This window comes from Lycorma delicatula, chromosome 4 (genome assembly GCF_047948215.1).
Source record: "Lycorma delicatula isolate Av1 chromosome 4, ASM4794821v1, whole genome shotgun sequence".
NCBI classification, from domain to species: domain Eukaryota; kingdom Metazoa; phylum Arthropoda; class Insecta; order Hemiptera; family Fulgoridae; genus Lycorma; species Lycorma delicatula.
In genome coordinates this window covers 160,185,602-160,210,266 of record NC_134458.1, presented here as the reverse complement: position 1 = coordinate 160,210,266, position 24,665 = coordinate 160,185,602, and the positions used below count along the sequence as shown (strand labels likewise).

Below are 24,665 nucleotides of genomic sequence, written 5' to 3'. Positions count from 1 at the left end.
TCGGCTGTTTGGTCATAGAAGGCAGGTCCAGCATTCCCCTAATTACCTTCAACTGATCCTCTGTGAAAATCCAGTGGAATCCATAATATTGCACGCCGATATGCTCGAAGGTTGTCTGGAAGAGGAAGTCTGGAATTTAATTTCTTCATCCTTTTTTACAATTCCAGGGATGATTAGTTCAATATTAATGTTGTCAATTAACCACAGAGGAGTGGAACTTACCATCGGAAAGACCTCTGGTGCACTTTGTGTAGATTGGTCTTCTATGTTTGATATGATATTATTGAAGGAGTTGCAAATTAAATTGTGTTTTTCTAGACGATGGATGGATGGTTTTGCAGGAGAACCTGGACTTTGATGTGTTTTGTCATGAACATCCTCTCTTGCAAGTTTTTATGTGCTGCATTAATCAAAGCTTTTATTCTGTATCTATTCTGTAGATTCTGTTTTGTACGTGTGTTATTTTTTTTCAAGGTCCAATCGGTCGCAAAGTAAAACCCGAACAAAAATCGGATGAACCTTTGTGCATATGTGTTGCGCAGCATTTCCAGTATGGCCTTCAATCACACCGCATCACTTCATTTAGTTTTGAACACGCTGCTAGCACGTAAACATGTCTACAACAATAGCATCTCCCGCCAAGTGTGAAGTGCGTGCGGTAATTCAATTTCTTCAGGCTGAGGGGTGTAATGCAGCTGAAATTCATCGACGAATAAGTAATGTGTACGGTGAAACTTCAATGAGTGACAGCAAAGTGCGACAATGGTGCAGGAACTTTAAAGCAGGACATACAGATGTTCATGATGCAGGCGGTCAGGGAAGAAAGCAAGTGTCAAACGATGATCTATGATCTCGTTGAGCGAGTGGATGAGGCAATTCGAGAAAATCGTCGGTTCACAATTTCTGTATTGAGTGATTAGTTTCCTGAAATTTCAAGGTCAGCTCTCTACACCATTGTGAGTGAGAGACTTCAGTATTGCAAACTGTGTGCGAGATGGGTTCCCAAGATGCTGTCCAACCATCACAAAACAATGAAAATGGATGCCCCCTAACGTTTCTCCAGCGCTACCACAATGAAGGAGAAGATTTTTTGAACAAAATTGTCACAGGAGACGAGACATGAGTCCATTTCAAAACTGAAGAAACAAAAGAACAATCCAAACAGTGGATGCATTCTCATTCTCCCAGTAAACCAAAAAAGTTCAAGCGAACCTTCTCCAACAGGAAGTGTATGTATGGTGGAATACATGGAACGTGGCACGACTATCAATGCAGCCTCATACTGCATGACTCTTCAACGTCTACGAAGGGCAGTTCAGAATAAGCGGAGAGGAATGTTGTCATTAGGCATTGTCTTTCTCCATGACAATGCTCAGCCGCACACTGTAGCTTTAACAAAGAAGCTCCAGCAGCGTTTTCATTGGGAAATGTTTGGTCACCCATGATACAGCCCGGACTTGGCTCCATCCGATTTTCACCTCTTTGCTTACACTGGCTAGGAGGACAACATTTTGGCACAGACATTGAGCTGCAGACCAGCGTAAAAACATGGCTGAAAACACAGGCGGCTCCGTTCTATGACGAGGGTATTGGAAAGTTGGTACCACGCTATGACAATTGTCTAAATCGGAGTGGCGACTATGTAGAGAGATAGTGTAACTGTAAATACTTGTTACAAATAAAAAATTTTTTATTTTCACTGTGGTTTTAATTTCGTGACCAATCAGACCTTGAAAAAAATAACCCTTGTATTAGGGTTGTTTATAGTAGAGAAACCAAGCTTGCAATACACAGGTAAATGATCACTTGACAAATTCTTTCCTACAGACTAACTTTCTAAGTAGTCTAGAAGAGCTGGTGAAATGCGTGAAAGATCCAATATGCTTGTAGTTCCAGAAGAAGGGGATTGGTAAGTAGTATCCCATGGTGAGTTCAAGAGCAGCAGGTCATTATTTTGTATACATTCAGAAACTATTTGTTCATTGTGGTTTTCCAAACCTTTATTCCATGAGCCCTGTCTGCTATTAAAATCTCCAACTGTCATAAATAGCTTTGTCTAAGGTAAACAATCAAGCTCTTCTCTTATTATTTTTTGATAAGGAATGTATGTATTTATTGGTAGGTATTCTAAGTTTTCCTTCATGCCAGTTATGATATCGTCAATGAGTAAGGTTTTTTTTGTATAAAGGTGGCAACTCCTCCTCCCCTTTTCTTTTCTCTCAATATAAGTGATAGTCATAGTCCCTGATTTTGGTTATTCTCTCTGGATCTATTGGTAGGGAAGCCTCCTGTTTGCAAATTATTTTACTGTTACACCTCACAACCTCACGCCTCAGTTCCACCATTTTATTCATCACACTTCTTGCATTCCAGTGCATAAGCAATAGCTACATGTCACCTCCATTATTCTGTTTGGGTGACTTCAGTTTTTTGTTTCTTCGGCCCTGATAATTTGTGCCTAATGAAATATGGTTTTTATCTGTCCTTTTCCCTTTGAGGTCATTAAGTAAATCTTAAGTTTAAATCGTGAATTACACCAAACTTCGATTCTTGTCAATTTTTCCTCTTTTGCTCATGATTATATTTTTATAAAATTTTCTAAAGGTTTGTATGCTATCATCTTTAGTATTCCAAATATTTAATTTAGTTTTTCTGGATGTGAGCATTTCTTTTTTGAAACTTATCTTAAGTTCTGTCAATAACTATTTGATATTGTTTCTAAAAGTTACAGATTTTTGGACATTTTAAAAGGACTTTCTTAAGAAAGCAACTACTGATGTCCAGTTAACTGCAATAATATGCAGCTATCCAGGAGCAGGACATGGACCAATCAGCTTCAAACCCCCCCCCCCCCCAAATGTTTTTCACATTGAAAAGTGCAAGATGATTTCTATGCAGTGTTTTTGTCAACATTTTCAGCTTCAGCTATCATTTGAACATTGAGCTAGTGCTTTTCTTATGCTATCTGGCCAATTTTTTCTACTTTTTCTTTGATTCTAAATGGATGATTGCCTAAGACATTCATTGTCTTCCACATTTTGACTTCCATTTCTTAATCTTTTATGCAACTGAAATACACATATACATACACAATACATGCTTACAGCTACTGAAATAGGCATTTGAAAATAATCTATTGGTGTTTTGTTCAGTTTTACTAAAAATTTCAAATTCACAAATTACTTAACTTTATTCCGGCAAATAGTTTCTTAACTGTAAATGATGACTTGCAGTCAACTGAACAACAGAGTGTTCAGATGTGCAGGTTCAGATATGTACTAAAAAGTTTGCAATCGGTTCTTCTTGCTTTCTATATAAGAAGTAAAAAAAAAACCATTCTTGTTTCTAACGCATCTTGTATACAACAATATTGAAATGCATATGTTAAAACTTTTCATGTCAGAACATAATGACATGTTATTTTATCTTTGTTAAATGATGAGTTACTTGATTGCTCTACTACATACTGGCTGGTATTTTCCTACTGACTCTTAGTAATGATAAGCAGTATCTGTAAATTTTCCTTCTGTAATAAAAGGCCATGTAATATGATAACCAACAATTCTTGTCTGCTTTTTCAGTTTTTAGATGCTGCAAATTAGCCATTTATAATTAATTCATTTAGGATTATTCACATGATTAAATTTAAAAGATCTTTGCATCATAATATCGCTTGTTCAAGAGAAACTGACCTCTGAAATTACTTGTATGAATTGTTTTATTTATTTATTTTATGTCATACAGAAACAAAAACAAACAAGATTTTTCAGAAATAAATTAACCTTAGTGACTAAGAAAAAATACAGATAGCAAAAAAAAATTAAAATAACAAAAGTACTGTTATAATAGAAAAAATAGTAACTTATTTTTATGCTGCGTGTAATTAGAGATATTTTTAAGATCAACCAACAAAAATAAAGATGCATATGCTGGCTGAGGTCAAGATCAGTCAGACTCGGTAAAACTATTAATAACTACATAAATACTTACAGCAATTAGGCGTGCACCTTGAATTGTTTTATAATCATATTATTTTTAATAAGTCAACTAGAAGAAATTTTTCTGTCATTTACTATATAAAAAAAAAAATTATAGGTACAATATTTTTAAATGTGCTATCATATCCAATTAAATCATACTATAAAATGATTGTACTATAGTAAAATGCACCTTTTTTTTTAACACCCTACTGCCAAAAATTTTTCTCATTTTGTAAAAGTTGTATTATATTAATTTTCATTTTTTACAAGTTATGTGTGATTTTTCAATAAATTTTTTCATTTGTAATTAAACTGGGCTTGTGTTTAATTTTCATATGATAGATATTCTCTCTATTAGTCTTTAAAATTCATATTACAAGTTGTATAGCGTTTTTAGTTTCTTAACTATGTTAAGTTGATCTCCCTTATTTATAGAATGGATCATATTCATATTTTTGTATGTTTAGGCTTAGAAAATTATAATTCACCATTTTTTAAGAAAAGAATTTCCATCGAAAGCAGTACCACAAATTTTGTCCCAAGCATTTTTATGAAAAAGATCAAGACCGAATCATCTGCAAAAGATATAAATATTTTGTTATGAGGTTTAAGGAGATCGTTAAAATAATAAAAAAAGGTGATGACAGGTGATAAAATTATTCCATGTGGTGATCCATACAATAATTTTTTTATTTATAGCATCAACAGGCCAATAATAATTACCATGATGGATGTTAATGAGTTTTGTAGCATGTGAAAAAATGCCACATCTGACTGGGACTCAAACCTGGAACCTCCAAATAAAAGGCAGATGCTACAAAGGTCAGCAGAGAATTAGTCACCTATTACTCAATTCTGAAATAATAGATTAATTATGTAGTTAAATTGTTGAATTTATAAAATATTGTAGTGTAGAAAATATAATACTATTTTAAGGATATTTTTTATCAACAAACTTATTTTTATCATGTTTAAGGGCAGCTTTTGGTTTCCCTTTGCAAATACAGAATATTATAAACTACCACCAATTTCTTCAAACTAATTTACTGTTTTACATATGGTTTATTTATTTGTTCTTATTTTGTTGGGAAATTTATTATTGGATAAATCACACCTACTATAAAATTTAATTAAATTAAAAAAATAAACTTAGAAGAAACGTTTTAACTGCATAGTATAAAAAAGACTTGATCTCTGCTGTGTAAATTCTTTAGTACATTACAAGGGTGCTAGATAAATCTGTGCAAAAATAAAGAAGACAATTTTTTCAGGAAAAGTAATCTTTTATTCCTCAGTGAAAAATAAAATATTTTCTTTCTTTGGTTTTAGAATAAAACTTATTTTTACATTCCTGAAAAATGAATTAATCTTTCAAGTCAATATACTCCAAGTCCAGTGATGCTCAAATTTTTTAATCCCATGCTTAAAGTAAGATTTATCCAAGTTTTCAAAATAGGCAGATGTTTTGGCAATAATTTCATCATTTCAGGTAAATTTCTTTCCTGCAAGCCACTTCATATATAAAGATAGATGTAGTGCTAAGGTGCTAAGTCAAGTGAGAAGGCAGGATATGGAAAGAATTTTGTTGCCTAATTCAAACAATTTTGGTGTCACAATCACAAAACAAGTTTGTTCTTTGCCTTGAAAAAGAACCACCTTTTACACCTACTCTTTTTTTCTTCTTCTTTTGATGGAACAGTTTTCATCTTCTGTGGAGCAAGTTTCCCTGGCTACAACTTACTATTTTGACTGTTCCTTGGTTTCAGATCAGTAGTAATGTACCTATGATTTTGTCACCTGTTATGAAGTAGCACAAAAATTCTTTATTATACTCAAATAGCTCCACACGTGTTTAGAAATATTGATTTGTTGACACTTTTGATCAGTTGTGAGTAAATGTGGCTGACAGTCTGCTGTTGTCTTAGTGATCTCAAGCTCTTTCAGTCTTCTGCCTTCCATTACCATATCATTAATTTTTTTCTTGAAACTGCCAGTCACAGCATGATAATGCTACATGACATACGGGGCCAAGTCAGCTGTTGACTTCTTTATGAATTTCTTTATGAACATGTTATTTCCTATGGGCTGCAGCCTTGACAGTCACTTAATATTCTCACTACCAAATTTTTATTTATGAAATCATTTGAAAGATACAATCTCAAGCACAACCCGCACATTTCGGATTAATAAAAAAAAAAAAAAAAAAATGGAAACAACATCAGCACGCAAGGTTCTAAGAAAAGGTTCACTGAACATGAAAAAATGAGTTGATAGCTGCATTGGTGCTCAAGGTAGTCATTTAGAATATTTATTGTGGATGTATTTGGAAAATTAAAATATAATATTTGGAAATTAAAAATATAGTTTGTTTTCCATGTAGACTGTGTGACTTAATGAACATCCTGTATTTTAATTAATCATATGTGTATAGGGCTGGTAGGAAGAACATTGATATAACCTTATTATTAGAAATGGCTACAATACCGTTTGTAGATAACAGCTGTTCATCATATAACAAATACATCGTTGAATTTGTATTTTTTGAGTACTATAGACACTCGTACAGATTATGATATAATGATTTTAATGTTATAAGGTTTTTCTCATCGCCATGGTATTTATCTATTCTACTACATTAAGGGTTAGTAAAGATTTAACAGGCTCGATTTCATAAGTTAATAAGATTTGTAAGGCTTAACCGATGTTTATTTGGGGCACCTTTATTTATTTACCCTAAATTATTTGTTTGATAATTTACCTATTTTTTTTAAACAAACATTTATTCAGTATTATGTAATGAAAGTTATTTAATTGACTATTATTATATGTTACATTACATTAATTTAACTGCAGCTATTAGGCTATTATTACTTAACATGTTTATTTTTTTTATAAAGTTGTTTGATGTATATTTAATAATATTGTTCTTTTATTAGTGTATTGATCTCAAATGTAGAAGGCACCATGTGGTGTCTTCATAGAAATAAAATACATATTATTCAATTCTTTACTTTTTTATTTTCAAGCATCTTAAATTAAAAAGCCATTGTACATAACATTGCCCTATTGTGATAAAATAAATTTAAATGTAATTTTTTTTCACATGGTAAAAATGAAGCACCAAGCTCAAGACTATGTGATATACAATAAATATGCGAATCACAACACATTTTAGAATTACCCTTAAATTACTGGACACTTGCTTATAATAATATTCCAGCAGTACAGTGAAGATTTTTTGCATAAGAGAAGATTTTATATTCGACTTTGTTATATTAATTTTTATCTCTTGTACTACGATTACGGTTAAGTAGCGGTTCTCTGAACTTAGATCTTTGAACTTTGAATTCTCAAGATTATTAACTTTACAGTATTTTTCCTAGGTTCAGATTTGAATTTACTCTGAACTTGGCCGATGGAACAATAGAATATAAAATATTGATTGGTTAGACGAAGTGGTTATTACTAAATGTTCACAAAATTGTGTGAAAAGAAATTGGTGGGACACATAGTAGCATCAAAAATATCTATCCAACCTTAGTATATGGCGTTTTTTGGATTAATATTTTTGCACTATTACGTTTTATGCACAACAAATAACCCAAATGAATATTTTCTATCTTTTTTAATGTGACACATATTTAATAGTCTCAGAGCTATTAAATGTGCACCATTTTCTAGTGTCTGTTGCTCTCTCTTTTTTTTTTAAACTCCTTACTGAAGTGGTGTTTCAACGATATAAAATTCCTCTAAAATTACTATATAAAAAATATATTCTCATCTAACATCCCAGTAAGAAACAAAACTTAATTAGCTTCTCTGAAATAAAAATAAGCTTTTAATATATTTAGAAATGTGTACTGTAATATACAATTATAAAATTTGATATTTACCATGTAATTTATTGCTAAAATTGTAAACTGATTTTACTTAGCTTTAAAAGCAAAAAATAAAAAAAAATTTTTTATTCATTACTTAATAATTGAAAATCTTATTGGTTTCTTTTTTTAATTTTATGCATTAGTTTTCAGTCATCAGATTCATTACTATTCTAATCTTCAGCAGAATCCAAATTGTTTGATGTGGCGTGTTTTCACCTAGAGACAAATTAAACTGAAATCCAATCAATTAATTGAATCCCTTCTACTTTTGGAGGTTAAATCACAGTCTAGGTATCATAAAATTACTAAGCATCTGTTAAAGTAAAATTTCATTGAAAATTTCCATATTATTTGAGTAAATGATGAACATATATTTAATGGATAAATTTTAAATATATTATTTTGTACCTATACTTATTGTGCAAACAAGGTAACTTCTACACTCAGAATGCCTAGTATTTATGGGCCCTTTACTTATTTTGATATGTTTAGTTTAATTTCTGTGTCGCACAGAGACGTAGAAAGTATTTTGTTGCACTAAATTGTTTTAATAAAACAGCAGTGTAACTAGTCTATATAATAAACAATATTAAAAAAGCTCTTTTACTATCTTTCATTCTGATACCTCTTGTATGTAAAGTACATCTAGAGGCTATATGTCTTTTGTGTTGATCTTGCCTCAGTGTGTTAATTTTCTTGTCTTGTTTGGATAATTATTGAGCATTCCATCTCTTCTTATGATCTGGAATGTTCAGTAACATATGGACATCTGTAGTATGCTATGAAACTAATGAAATAAAAATTAAAATTGTTTTAATGGGTAATGTCTATGGAATTTGTACATTCTAGAAAACTATTTTGAATTTCATTGTACAAGTAAACATGTTGTTTATAAAGTTATTTTAATATTTTGTAACTGTGACTAAGATGGTAAACATATCACTCAATGATTTTGATACTTTAAATATCTGTGAAAGTATTGAATCTGAAAAAAACAAAAGAAGTAAATGCAAAATAAAATATTTCTTTAAATAATAGTATTCTACTGCTTGGGTGTAATTTGCTAAAGTTTTTATTAATAGTAAACATGTGAATGCAACCCACTGGGTTGGTTTAGTGGTGAACTCGTTATCACAAATCAGCTGATTTCAAAGTCGAGAGTTCTAAGATTCAAATCCTAGTAAAGGCAATTACTTTTATAAGATTTGAATACTAGATTGTGGATACTGGTGTTCTTTGGTGGTTAGGAATGGTCGACCCAAGACTGTACAAGACTACACTTCATTTACATTCATACATGTCATCCTCATTCTTCCTCTGAAGTAATACCTTACAGTGGTTCCGGAGGTTAAACAGGAAAAAAAGAACATGTGAATGCATAAATTATTTTAGAATTTTTTTTAGACTCTCCAATGTTATATGTGCGGCTTTAGTAGCACTACTAAGGTGTATTGTTTAGAAGTCATTTATAACGACTGATTCTGTTCCTTTTCTGAAGCTTATACTACCAGATAATAAATGATGCAAAAGTGTAAGTATGCCTTAATTCTGTGTTACGCTGTTTGAATGTATAAAGTTTTAGTAAGCTTTCTGTTAAATGTGTAATGAAATAATTTTTTTTTAATATATGTTGTAAGTACTTGAAAAGATCTTTCTTTACAAAAAATAAAGGTAAAAATTTAATCATCTTTTTTTTCTATGTTATCTATGCAAAATTAATGTATTTATTTTGTTTGTTTCAGAATTTAAATAAGGATTATTTAGCAAAATTAGAGGAAGTTGGTGAATTGCAAGGTAAATGTGTCAAAGAAATAGAACATCAGAGATATCGTGTTGGTATCATCTCACAATCTCTTAAGAAGTAAGCAGATTTGTTGTAATCAGAATTAAGCAATGTCGTGATTTCAAAAGTTTTCTTATGCTCACTCAAGAATAGGAAGATTTATGTACTTACTTAATTAGCAATTATGTATTTCTCTTAAATTCCATCCTGGTGTTCATGAGGATTTACTGTTTCCAGTCAGTGTTGTATGTTACACTTTCTTTGAATTACTTAGAGTGCACAGTATTAAACCATTTGTTCAGTGTTGTGTAAAATTGTATTTCTTGTATTCAATAATTCCATTAATTTTTGTAAATGAAAGATATATCTGTGTTGTCTTAATGAGTTATTTACAGATGTCAAACTCAGTTCTGTTCCAATTTACTTTTATGTGAGTAATTTTTTATAGAACATTATTCACAGATTAAAAAAACCCATCTCAGCTGGTTTATTTGAGATTAGTCTTTTCTTACTGTAACTTTTATTTCTACTTCATGTGTGAAATTACATAATTGTACTGTAAAACTTCCATGTTTATTATTTACTTCATTTATGCTCCAATTAGAACTATATAAAAGAAGCAGTTATATATTAGAATTTGTTGTTTACAGTACTGCAAGCAGTACTGGTGATTTTAGTTATCGCTTGTAAGTAATAAGTAATGTAAATATCATACATCCTAATCTGAAGGTAAGCAAATTAAAATGTTAATGTGTTTAAAATATTAATGGTTTTTGACCTGAAAAATCGAATAAGATTGGTCCCAGAACTGCAACTGCAGTATTTTTTTTAAAAATCTGGGGAAACCCAATAAATTGGGAGGAAAATCCCTGTTTTTAAGTTTGACATACAATAACTTTGTTAAATGGGTAGTAAACACATAAAACCTTTAAACAAAGCTTGTAGAGAATATAATTTTGAACAAAATGATGTAAGCTAATATGAAGAAAAAGAGAAAAGTTAGGAAAAACTTGAATTTTATTTATAAATAGTATGCTAGACCAAAATGCATTTTACATACCAGTTTATAATAAGTGTTCAAAGGCGAGGCCACCATTTTTAATATATCTTGGAAACCTTCTCTACTGTTTCTTTTTTTAATTTGATGCATTAGTTTTTCAGTCATCTGATTCATTACTATTCTAACCATTAAATTTTAACTTTAATGTCTATGTAACTTCATCTCATGTATGCAATAATCTTCAGCAGAATCCAAATTGTTTGATATGGCATGTTTTTACCTGGAGACAAATTAAACTGAAATACAGTCAATTAAAAAAAACAAACATCATTGCTTTGAAAAAAGCCATCATTGCTTTGAATGCAGCAATTCAGAAAATGTATTTCTCATTCTAATGCAGCAGCTGTAGCATTTCCATTACATATACCGAAAATTAATACCATATCAGCCTATTCCTCTGTTGTAAATAAGTATGACTTACTTCAGTGGCAGACCAATTACATTCAGACTAAAATTCACAGAAAACCTTCACCACAACAACACAGTTCACAGTATTCTATATACTTAGTGCACTTCACCAAATGATTTAAATAGTAATGCAGCATTGCTCATTGTTAATCAGGTGTTATCTTATTGCCAACTTGGAATAATAATTTTTCAAATAATTTATTGTATTTCTGATATTAAAAAAAATAATAATATCTGAGTAATTTTTTACAATTATTGTGTAATTTGCAGTTTTTTGTTTTTTTTTTAATTTTTAACTGTAAAATTTGTTTTACAAATTTTTCACAGCACCAAAAAAGAATTTGGTTTTTGTTCACATTAAATAATTACTTTTCTGGAAAATGTAGTAATGTACTGTTTCTAAATAAAATTTTAATTTTTCTAACTTCTTTGTTTTACACAACTTATCTTAAACCATTTAATTCAGTATTAAATGCTCTGCAAGTTTTGTTTAAAAGTTTTATGTGTTTATTACCCATTTAATAAATGTGTGCATCAAACATAAAAAACAGGTTTTTTTAACCTACTTTATTGTTGTTTTTCACTCTAAATTTCTCAAAAACTACTGCAGATATGGTTTTGGGATCTATTTTATTCAATTTCTCAGATCAAAAATTCCTGAGAAATCACTAATTCTGCTCCTTAATTAATGTCCTAAAAATTTCAGTACAACCTCTTTTCACTGGGGTAGCTGAAATCCGAGCAAAATCTTTCACTAGTTGTAACTCCCAAACGAAGCATTTTAATACATATGTTTTTATGAACTTTTTCCATTATTTTCATGAGTAGATTAGGTTATGAAAGTCCCAGGAGAACTTCATGATATACCTCTGTATATACTAGCCGGTCAGGGCTTGCTTTGCTCACCCAACCATCTCAGCAGGACCTGGACCCCTGGAGCATAGGGCAGCCCAGATAAACCTCAGAGCCAACCTAGGGTCTCCCGGGGACATGGTGCCTATCCCAGGACCACAGAGAGCTTGCTTCAGTCAGCATTCCCATCTAGCCAGATGGCTTCACCCCCTGGTACCCCGTATGTTTGTTACCTTTGTTTGTGAGAATAATACTGAACAAAACAATTAAAGTAAACAAAACGAAACAATTAAAGTATTCAAGTTTTGTAGAGACCTGAAAAAAGAAACTAAATTACAAAAGATCAAAGTAAATATGCTAACTGAATTACACACACCTTTAACAACAAAAACTTCATTTTTATTTCTGTTACCCTGTTGACATAAATATAATAATGAACTAAAAGGATAATTCTTTTTTTCTTTAAAAAATATCTTTAATTCAAAACTTCACCACCAAGGGGTGTAGGGCCTTAGTCTATGGCTTAAAACCTTTCCTGGAATAACATGATCCTGGAAATTTGAAAGCAATCGGTCATTTGGTTCTCACATGATGCCAGAACAAATAAACTTTTGTCTTTATGTATTTGATATCTAATACAGCAAAAATTTATAGTGGTTTCTGTCTATCTGCAAGTTTGCAACAGCTTCATGTGGGAACCAACTGACTGATTGCTTTCAAAGTTTTATGATATATTCAGTGTTATCCCAGAGAAGGGTTTAAGCTATAGATTAAGTCCCTAATGCCTTGAGAACAAAGTTGTGAAGTTGTCCCCATCAAAAGTGTGCACTTTAGTTATCATAATTACTGTTCTGTCTTTTGTAATTTAGTTTCTTTTTCAAGTATTTGTAATGTCTGTTTACTGTAATTGTTATTTATCAGTATTATTCTCATAATACTGATCTGAGAATAACAAACACAGGGCAGTCCAGGGGGTGGAGTCCCTAGTTAGACAAGAAGAGCAAGCGAAGTAAGCCCTGCAGAGAGCCCCAAACATATTTAAAAAATATATGTAGTCATTCTTTTACATGATAATATCACCCCCTAATTTGTACAGTCCCAAGCAGCTACTGACCCCAACAAAACTAGCGTTTCAAGGGCAAGCGAAGCGAGTCTGTAGAAACCCTAATATGTACACGGTTTTTTAAAAAAATAGTGGAATTTAAAAATTTTTCAATTTAAAGGCAATAAAAGAATTTGTGAATTAAAGGCCATATTAATTATTTAAATAATAAGCATTATAATAAAAATACATTCATATTTAAATAAATTGGTGAGAAAGTTTCTCAAATGGTTTGGTAATTTATTAAAAATGGCAATGGTAGCCAATAATAAGGCTATTTTAGTAAAAATAATCTGTTGACTGGTTTGGTAAAGGTGGTTGTCTGATTGGTAAATGTGTATTTAATCTCAGTAAACATTTATTCCAATCATTATCATTAGGTATATGTTGATATAAGGATATCTCCTGGAAAGAAATTGGTATTGTCTGTTGACAGGCATGAATCTTTTTTTATTGACAGGATTGCCTTTTGTGTAAAAGGAATGAAGGATACTACACCTTTCTACAACCCTGTCAGCATTCCAAAATTTTTTTCACTCTGCTCTTTTAAAATCAATTTAAACAATATCTATAAAAGATAGTGAAGATATTAAATTTTTTTCACAATTTATTTTACACACAACTTTATGTGCTGGATTAGTGATTAGTTAGTTGTTAACTTCTACTTCATCCTATATAAAGCTCCTACAGTGGGGCAGTCTGAGTGAACATTTTATTGTCTACACAGATCTCCCACTTCTGCACACAACAATTATAGGAATGGACAAGAGTTTTCCTGAAAGTATACATATTACCCAGTCTTTAATACCTAGAAAAAAATTAATTCCTTAGAGTGTATGTTTCGTTGATCGATACAAAATCATCATTTGATCAGAAATATGCCTCCCATATTCAATTCTGAGTAAGGAGATTGTTATCTGAGGAATTATGGGCAGGATGAAGACCACTGTTTGGAGGGGACCTTGAAGCATCCTTTGAGTGAAATTATTCATTATGGCACCCTGTGTGAGTTGTTTTTCTCCTTGCTAGGCACTACTCCATTTTGTTTTTTTAATCCCTTCCGATGTGGTAGTGTTTTGTAGATTCTGATTAAACTAGCATTACATTATGCTGAAGTCATAAAGTCTTGGAGTTAATGTATCCTTTTTATTTGTGTGATTTGGTGTTGGGAACTCTACCTATCTAAACAAGGGACCCTTTTTTGTTCTCTGGCCTTATGAAAAACTGACCTCGAGCTGAGGTGCTTATCAGAAAAAGGGAATTTTTTTAATAGTTCCTTATATCCATTTATTCTTCTCATACCATCATCATTACTCATGTAATAATTTTTTATCTACAATTTTCCTTTAATAACGTATCCAAATAGTTTTACTTATTCCATCTCTGTCGTATTTATCAAATTTTATGATTATTTTGTAAAAAACTTAACTGGGAAGTAATAGATAAATGTATATTTCCTATTTCTGTTTTGTTTCAGATTAAAAAATTCAAGTGAAGAAGATAAACAAAAAGCCAAAAAACTGACAAATGAAATCAATAGACGTTTACATAATCTAACTGAAATGGAACATTCTTTACCAAAGCCTAATGGAACATATTTGAAAATAATTTTAGGAAATGTTAATGTATCTATATTAAACAAAAATGATAAGTATGTTTTACTGCATTGACATCTTACTTGTATTTATTTATTTCCGTATAAAATGTAACTCATATTTTAAAAATATTCTTTAAAATAAAAATTGAAAAAAGGAAAACAATAGAGTAATTATCATGTAATTGTCACAGAAAATATTATTTTAATGTCGCTGATGTATATAATCAGTCCAGATCCTATCTTTATATGATTTCTTGTATATTAGTGGCTGAGAATTTATGAGGGTAGTTCTGAGCAATTACTTGATTAACTTCAATCTTTTTCATAGTTAGTATACATAGTAGATGTGCTTACAATAAAAAAACACAAGATCTAAATGTCAGAAAGCAGGTTTAGACAATGGGTGACCCTTGCAAAGTCAAAATTCGCATCACATTACCAGTATTCTATTTAATTAACAGTCAGTTTTTTGAGATATGGCAATCTGTTCAGATGCTAATCCATTCTGCGGAGAAGTTAGGATTAAGAGTTTAAAGTTCAGGTTAAATTTAGAATTACATTTAAGGTTAGAGTTTTATGGAAAGTAGGAATTAACCATAAATTGACTTTAATAGTCGCCAGAGTTGGATTCAGGGTCAGATACTAGTGAAGCTGGCTGATGGCACTCTTCATAAGTGATTATCTGTTGTACATATGACTAATAGCACATGTGGTGAAGCCTCTCTCTGTAGCGACTATATTTCCATGTAATAATAAATTCGTCCAAATATTCTATAAGGGGTGTTACGTATTGTCCTGTCTAGGTAATTTATTACTAACCTTTAAAAAATCATATGAAATCTTATTTTGGCTGTAAAATAGAAAATCAGGACGAGTTATGGACCCCTTAAAACTACAGTAATCCTTGGGTAATTTTATTGAGCAGCTGGCTAAATAGGAAGCCGTAACATATGCCTTTTGCTGTTCCTATGGTATGGAGAGAGCATAAGGATTAGTCGGCAGACTGTTATTTCTGTATTACAAAACTCAAGACATCACAAGTAAATTCAAGAAATCTGTTGCATATTCTAACTTTCATTCATCCATAAGACATATTCCAAAGTGTTGTGTGGTTGTATTCTATTTTTTTATCTTTGTTCTCTTTGTAATCAAATTGAACCAAGTATCGAGTTTAGAAGAAAATGTTGACAATGAACAAGACTATGGTGATCTAGTAAGCAATGAAGAAGAAGATGATCCAGATTTCCAAGGCAAGAGCACTGAATCTCACAAAAATACTCAAGTAATACTTAATGAACTGATTCGTGATCTTAATTTGTCTAAAATACAGTCCAGAGTTATTGGGTTAAAGAGCTGACACCACTTCAAATGTAGCACTAAAATATTTTTCCAAGTTAGAGAGCAAAGAATTTCAGCACCTATTCTCCTTACAATATAATGTAGTGTACTGCAATGATGCGAGATCTTTATTTGATGTACTAAGATAATGTAGTGTACTGCAACGATGCGAGATTCTTATTTGATGTACTAAAACAGCATCACAATCCAGAAGAATGTATAACTTCCACCATTACACGTACAACTTGCTTTGATGAAAATTTTTTCGTCAAAGCTATGGATCATAATGGCAAAAATTTCTTATACCTTAAGTTTCTAAGTTCATATGGATAAAGTAGAAACACATAAATAAGTATAGATTAATAGTACATGATAAAACACGTTTTGCACAAAACAAAGTTAATGTTTCACTTCATTTCATTTATTTACATTACATTTTTCATCGGTAAATTATCCTTCACGATGGAAATCCTGTCTTGCTGCACTGATCCAGTATGGAGGTTGGTAGTGCTACCATAATGGTGGTGGTGGTTAGCTCCCTGAACCATCATGTGACTCAGCTTCTTTCGAGACATGGCGGATTTCAGGACAGACTGGATCGATTTGGCTTGACTGACTCAGGTCAGTGTCCTCAATGATTAGTGTTGTATGATGCACATCATGTGCTGTATGTCTGCATTTATCTCCATTTCTGTATCTCTGTATATCTCCATTTCAGTGTCAAAATAAATAGCTTAATAATTTTTTTTATTTTTTAAATAGATTCAAAAAACATTAACCCATTGAATGACAAGATATGACGATCTATCATTACCCCCAGGTACCACTAAATGTGTCAACGTAACAATCTGTCTGTACTCTACTTAATCATCTGTAATTTATAAAATTCACCACTTGATGTTGCCATATAATTTTCTCAAAGTGTATACGTTGATGTTCATATAGACATTGATTTTTTTTTCAATAGTCGAAAATTAATAGAACATTTTGATTACTGAAATACCTAATAGTTGATAACCCCATAACCTCGTTAATATTTTAGTCCATCTATTTCTTAGTTAGTTCTTATTTCGAATTATATTATTTGTATTGCATATTTTTGGTATTGCTTCTACATATGTTTCTTTGTTATACTTTTCACTTTGAGTTTTGGTTTTTTATTGTGTAAAATGACTGCAACACCTGGGACTAGTATAGAAGCCTAACCAATCATAATATTTGTGAATATTTTGCCAATAAGAGTGATAGTGAGTATAATTTGAGTTAAACGAAGAGTGAATCGAACAATGATGCACTTAATAATATAGTCGATGATGAAAGTGATGAACTGGAAGACACCGATTACTTGAAGTCATAACTCCTGAACAGCTGCAACTGCTACCTCATGTATACCAAGAACTGCCAGGATCAAAACACATGCCACCCTTGGTATCTCCAGCAATTGAGTATTTCAATTTATTTTTCATGATAACTGTTAGACCTCATTGCTAAAGAAATGAATTGCTCTGCAAAGCAGTTTCTAAATAAGCATACAGGAAGGTTTAGCAACTCAGTGATTCAATTTTCATAATTTTTGCTTTATTTTATCAAGAAATTCTTGTAGATATTTACATTCATTAGTACATTTTTGTGATTGTTAGTGACTTTTTAGAATATTGAAAAAGCTAAACATTGTAGTTTGACTGTCCAAAGCAAAAGTTTATGATAAATAAAAAATAATATTAGTATAAAATGTTAAAATTTCTGGTTATAATCATATTCTGCAGGATGTTTTTGTTAAGTGTGAATTTTTTCATATTGTTAGACTGAATACTGCATGATTTATTAATATTTTGAAATACCACTACGTAACACAATTTAAACGCTTGACATTTTTATCACATCTTAATCCAAAATGCTAGATGGCAACAAATTAATTTATTAACAAAAACAGTAAATAAAATAAACAAAGAGATCTTGCTTCATGCACCTTAAAAAACTTCTTTTTCATCTACCATTTGTTTATTACCTACAGTTTTTGTCATCTATATGTATCACTAAGTTCTCCGGTGAACTGACTGCACAGCGTATTCAGGAAGTAGAGGAGGAAGGTTTTGGTATTTGGTAGAACAGGTGGGATGAGGCAGCAGATGGGCGATATATGCATGGTCTCTTTTCAGATGTAAGGGTGTAGAAAGTCACCTTGTATAGCTCCCTGAACCATCATGTGACTCAGCTTCTTTCGAGACATGGCGGATTTCAGGACAGACTGGATCGATTTGGATTGACTGACTCAGGTCAGTGTCCTCAATGATTAGTGTTGTATGATGCACATCATGTGCTGTATGTCTGCCCAAAATAAGAGTTCAGGCATGCAGAGGTGGTCAGGGAGGTTGAGGGTGTTGGTTCAAGTGTGGATCTGCAGGCCAACTGGAAAGTTAGAGATGAGTGGCACATTGTAGAAAGATTTTTAAGGTTTTTAGTGCTTGAAGGGCCATAGAGGGTGTTTAGTGTAGAATAGTAGCCTGGGCGGCTAGGGACCCACTTGGGTGCTTTTCTGCCAGAATAGGTGCATTCAGCAATTGTGCCCAGTTGTTTGGTAAATTTTGGTAATTTTAGTTGCTTTAATATGGAAGACTTAAATTGCAATGTTGTGAACAATTTTTGAAGGTATGAGATTAATATTTTATAATTGCTCAATTTGTAAATTTTTATTGCTTATCAGTTGTTTTTGATTCGGTTAGGTGAGTTTGAAAAATATATTTTGTTAGTTGATGGGTTTTAACACAATGAAAATGTCTTTCGAGGCATTTGCATCAGGCCATCCTGATAGAGGCGTAACTGATGACTGAAATATGTAATCAGGTATAGAGGGTCTAGAAGATGACCTCTGGTGAATCCAATCAAGACTAGGCATGGAGGGGGTGGTATGGCAACCAGGATCATCACAAGGTTAGTGTCTTCCCATATGGGGGTCAAGATGGTTTTTGGCTTGAAAAATATAATAAAATAGGTTCCAGAAATGTATGCAGTAGTTTTTGAGAAATCTGGAATGAAAACCAATAAATTGGGCCTGTTTTTTTATGTTTGACATACAGTAACTTTGTTAAATATGTAATAAACACAAAACTATGTATATTGGTTTTTACCCCAGATTTCTTAAAAACTACTGCAGATACAGTTCTGGGACCTATTTTATTTAATTTTTCAGGTCAAAAACCCTAAGAAATCACTAATTTACCCCTTAATTAAATCCTAAAAATTTCTGTATAACCTCATTTCATTCGGGTAGCTGAAATCCAAGCAAAATCTTTCACTAGCTGTAACTCGCAAACAAAGCATTTTAGGATAAATGCTTTTATATGTACTTTTTGTGTTATTTTTACAAGTAAAGTAGGTTATGAAAGTCCCAGGAGAACTTCGTGATACACCTATATAATCAGATTAAAACAGTCATGTTAAACATTAATAACCAGTCTGTAGATGACTGTCTATTTATCACCTGACTACAAAAACTACTCAATGCGGTTACCATTTGTAACATGACAGATGTTCCTTCTGTAATCAACTTCCTGCCAAATCTTATGAAACATGTCTTTATGTATGGTGGCAACCATTCCACAGCTCGTTAACATTTCCTGGAAGGAGAGGGAATCAGTCTGTCTTTAACGTATTCCCATTCAAAGAAGTCCATTGGAGTTAAATCAGGTGATCATGGTGGCAGGAAATTGTTCCACCACATCTAATCCAAGTCAGCACTTTTTTATTGAGATATGCAACAACTGCACAATGATAATCTGCTGGTGTGCGCCTTATACTGGAAAGTGAATTTTGTGCCTATATCCTGTTGTAATTGTGGCATTAGATAATGTTTAAGCATGTCCAGGTACATTGTGCCAGTTACAGTTGACTCTGCATAAAAGAAAGGACTATAAATTTTGTGACGACTTACAGCACAAAAAATATTTACCTTAGGCGAGTCCCATACAAATTCAATTGTGTGATGTGAATTCTCCTCACCCATATCCTAACATTATGTTGATTCACTTTACTGCTGGTGTAGAAGGTTGTTTCATCACTGAACACAATTTTGTTAAGATAATCATCTTCAGTCTCAATTTTATTTAACACGTATACACAAAACTGTTCATTTTTCTTTATAATCTTCACTCAAAGCTTGTATCAGTTGTAATCTGTAGGGTTTAAATGACAGTCAATTACGCAATTCCGTACTGTAACCCTAAGAATATTCAATTCTAAGCTGGCATGTCCCATTAATTTACCTGTACTACAAATGAATGTCTTGTTCCGATTGCCATTTCAGAAACTGAAGGTCTACCCTGCTGACTTGGCATCCTATGTTATACACAGCCTGTTTCAATAAAACAATTGTACCATTCAATAACAGACTGTCTTTGAGATGGTTGCTTGCAATATTTAGTCATGAATTGTCTCCAATGATTGTAGCCAATATGGATTCATGAAAAAATAAACAACACTGAGCACGCTCTGCACCAGTATACAATTCCATGATGACTAATGGAATTACTCATTCATACATGCCACCTAGTGAGAATGTCAGGAACTAATGGTGTTAGGCAGGATTGAAATTTGAAGATATACTGTATCTTATAATGTATCAAACAATTCTATTAGTTATTTACTTTTTCATTATTAAAGGTTACTTTGTATAACTAATTTAGAAATATCCTTTGTAACTATTGAAAAATAAATTATTTCAGTTGAATTTGTAATTTTATTTTATTTTTATTTGCTTTTCTACAGGTTTCGTTATAAGGATGAATATGAAAAATTTAAACTTGTCCTTTCGGTGATTGGGTTTATTCTTTCAGTAATCAATCTATTTACGAATATAAGGTTAGTGTTATAAGTCCTAAATTAAAATGATTAATTCTGTAATAAAATATTTTGCTTATAATTAATTATATGTTTAATTATTAATTAATTTTAATTTTAAGATTATTTTTATTACTTAAAAACTGAACTACCAAGTTTCTTCTTTTTATTGATGCCTTTATCACTTTGTCACTTATAAGTATTGTGTTGTAAACCATTGACTTTCAAAAACTGGAATCAAAATAATACTCTTAAGAAAAAAAACAGTTCCTGGTATTACTGAAATCCCTTGAAACACAAAATGACAATGGCAAAATCATAGCATTTCTTTTCAGTACTCCTTTATAAAAACTGAATTTCACAAAAATAATAATACTGCAGATACTCCAAACATTCACCATCGCCATCATCTGGTTGGTGTTCTGCCTGGTGACAACAGTGAGACCATTGCCGTCCCCATTCATTTCCTTCCCGGCCTTCTTCTTTCTTTCCTTCTAGTTCCCATTCTTCACCTGATTTATTAACTTTATCATCCTTCTGACTCTTACCCTTTTTCTACTGACCTTCCAATGTATTTGTCAAGATTCTACTTCCTCAAACCACACACCTTAACAAGTCTCCTTTTCTCTTTTATACTTCTCGTGTTAGTGCTCTTTCTTCTTTAAACCTGTTCATTACTTCTCATTCCTCATTTTCTTTCATGTAAATATTAAACAATATCGCTGAAAGACATCCTTACCTAACTGTTCGATCTCAACCCACCCAGTCAGTCTATTTTCATTGCTGCTGTTTATCTTGTGTATAATCCTTTAATTACTCTTCTGTCAATTCTACTTTTTCCCCTTTAAGAATCTCCACCATTTTTTCACGTTTGACTTTATCAAACGCCTTCTCTAAATCTATGAAAATTTATAAATTTATCCCCTTCTCTCTAAATATCTCTCCAACCCCCTCCATAGTAGTCCAATAGCATATTTGGTATCTTTCCCTTTCTTGAATCCAAACTGTTCCTGTTCTGCATTCTATTCCATTAATCTTACAAACCTCCGGTTTAGGACTCTTTAACAATATTTTAGTGGAATAAGCTACTAAACTTATTGTTCTGTGTTCTGAGCATTTTCTGGTACCAGTTTTCTCCATAATTGGTATCATTACTGTTATCATAAAGTTTTCAGGTCATTCTCCAGTACTACACAGTATTATCTTACATTCAACTATTTCATCCACTCCTTCCACCATTATATTTATAATAGTTTATAGGAAGTTCATCACTCCAATCAATTTTTTATTCTTCATTTCTTTAATTGCTTTTTGTACTTCACATTTTAATATCGATGGTCCTTTGTCGTCTTCAGCTTACCTCCCACTCCTTTTCAATATTTAGTTCATTAGGTTTCTCTCTTGTCATGTACAGATCCTCCATGTATTCCTTCCATTTTCTCTTACTTCTTTCTCCTTGTGTAATATTTTACCATCTTTATCCACAACTTCTCCCAATTTATCTTTCCCTTCCCATATACCTCATGTAATGCTCTTCATCTTCCTATACATCATATTGTTCTGCCCTTTCTTTTCTAGATCCCCAATATCATTGCATTCTTCCTTCAGCCACCTTTCCCTAGCCTTTTGTGTTTCCCTTCTTAACTGATTGTTCAATTTGTCATAAATTGATCATTCCTTTTCTCCTATCTTATGTCCTTTTTTCTTTCATTTTCTTTAGCATTTGTGTTATACGTGGGTTTCTTGGCTCTGCTGCCTCATAATAGCCTTCTTTCTCTGATGTTTATATTACAGCATTTTTTTATTCTCATCCAAGTCTCCTCACTGTTCTCATTTTCCTTTTAGCTTTCTTAATTGCCTTAGCTAGTTTTTCTCCCACTCTTTCCTTATCCAGTTTCTTCAACTGATCTAAGTTCCACTTCTAAATACCTTCGCTTTCTGTACATTCTTTAAAGCTTATTTCCATCATAAGTAGCACACGATTACTTATGATATCTGCACCTGTTAATCCATTATCTTTGTTAACAGCATTCCTATACTTTTCATCTATGTATCAAATAATAATCTATCTGATAGTATGTTTTGTCTCCAGGGAACACTCACCTATATATCCTCCTTTTATGGTTTTTTAAACCATGTGTAGGTTATAAATAACTTGTTTCTCTTGGAAACTGCTAAAGATTTTAATTGCAGTATGTAAAAAAAAATCCCTGTTTATTGCTATTGTGCTATTTCTGCAACCAGCAACAATAGTTTAAACTACCATTCTATTATTGTGTCAGTGTCATTGACTTCATACCATCATACATTCCATATGACTTGTGTTTTAAGCATTCAACTGATTGAATGTGTCAACATTCAATACTTTGAATTTATTTTCTACCATTTGCAAAAGTGGAACATGAATAGGGATCCCTTTTACTCACACAGTTGTAAAATAAACCTCACATGGCACAATTAGCTAACTTTTTTAATATCAAAAATTGTTTATTTACTTTGTCCCATTTTTCCATTCACAAATATAAACCTTTATTTCTTGTTTTACCTCTGCTGCCATGTGTATAAGATTTTTTCATCCATTCTACCAGACTTAAATCTTAACTGATTTTACAAAACTTGGTGGAGTGATGTAAACATGTTAGGAGCAGAACCCTATTAACTTTCAATTGAATCTGTTCACAGGAACCCTTAAAGCCAAAAAACTGGGTTTTGGGTACATTTTCAACTTATTTTCATTCTACTGGTTGCAGTTTTTAACCAGTTTTGAAGAAACTTGGTAGGGTGATGTAAACCTAGTGTAAATAGAATCTTATTGATTTTCAAATGAATCGGTTCACAGGAACCAAAGTTAGAGGAAAAAACTGGGTTTTAGGCACGTTTTCGTGTTGTAACCTGAAGTGACATGTTAGAAAGTCAAAATTAGATTTTTGCAAGAACCAACTGGTGCTAGCTGGTTTTCCAATGGTCCCAAAGAGTTTGATATTTTGGGAAAACTGATTTTTTTGTGTTAGTTTGCAAAAATCTGATTTTGGTTTCAAATGTGATATTTTATATTAATTATCTATTATAAATATTATTATTATTATTATACAATTATAATGTATTTATTGGAACAATACACAGTACTCGCAGAATTATAAAAGAACACATGATACTAACATAACATGAAATACAAAACCTCCAAAAGAAAATTATTTTAAAAAAACATTACATCAGTGCAACATCCTTTCTTTCTTAACTAAAAACAGTAATCCGCCCTTCTGACGCACTTAACTGCCACAGTTTTAACAACTTGCTTATTCTATTATCAAAACCCCACCACTTGTGTCTTAAACAAATTAATAATCCTGTTCTTCAGGTTACTGTAATTTTTTAACATCAGCTGTCTGAATAATCTCTTTAACTTCATAAATAAGTAGAAATCACTCGGTGTGATGGGGCCACAGGGTGGCCAGCCAAAAATTCCCCAACAGTTGATTGGTTTGGGCTGCTGTGTGAGATTAAGTATTATTGTGCAAAAGCATATCTCTACTACATACCAACCCACATATTTTGTTTTGAATGGCATAACTTAGTTTTAAGGGTTTTACAATGTGCTTCTTGAAGATTAATAGTCATTCTACATTATAGAATTCTGCATAAGTAGATGTCTTTCTTATCCCTGAAAATAATGACCATGATTTTTAGAATGGAAGGAGCCTGCTTAAACTTCTTTGCTTTTGAAAATGATGAGTGCCATCATTGTATTGAATGTTTTAAATCAAAATTTGTAGATTTTATCTCCCGTGATGTTTCAAATAGCTCATCCCCCTTCATTTTCAAATCATT

The 24,665-nt window shown here is 31.9% G+C and overlaps 1 protein-coding gene across 1 annotated transcript in view; it reads left to right on the top strand.

Annotated features, from left to right (window-relative positions):
- Positions 1–24,665, top strand: part of LOC142324035 (transmembrane protein 120 homolog) — a 43,359-nt gene that overhangs the window by 4,091 nt on the left and 14,603 nt on the right. Inside the window, exons 2-4 of the mRNA XM_075364614.1 lie at positions 9,604–9,722; positions 14,544–14,717; positions 20,766–20,858. Of these exons, the coding sequence (XP_075220729.1) occupies positions 9,604–9,722; positions 14,544–14,717; positions 20,766–20,858 (386 nt within the window). The remainder of the gene's footprint in view (positions 1–9,603; positions 9,723–14,543; positions 14,718–20,765; positions 20,859–24,665) is intronic.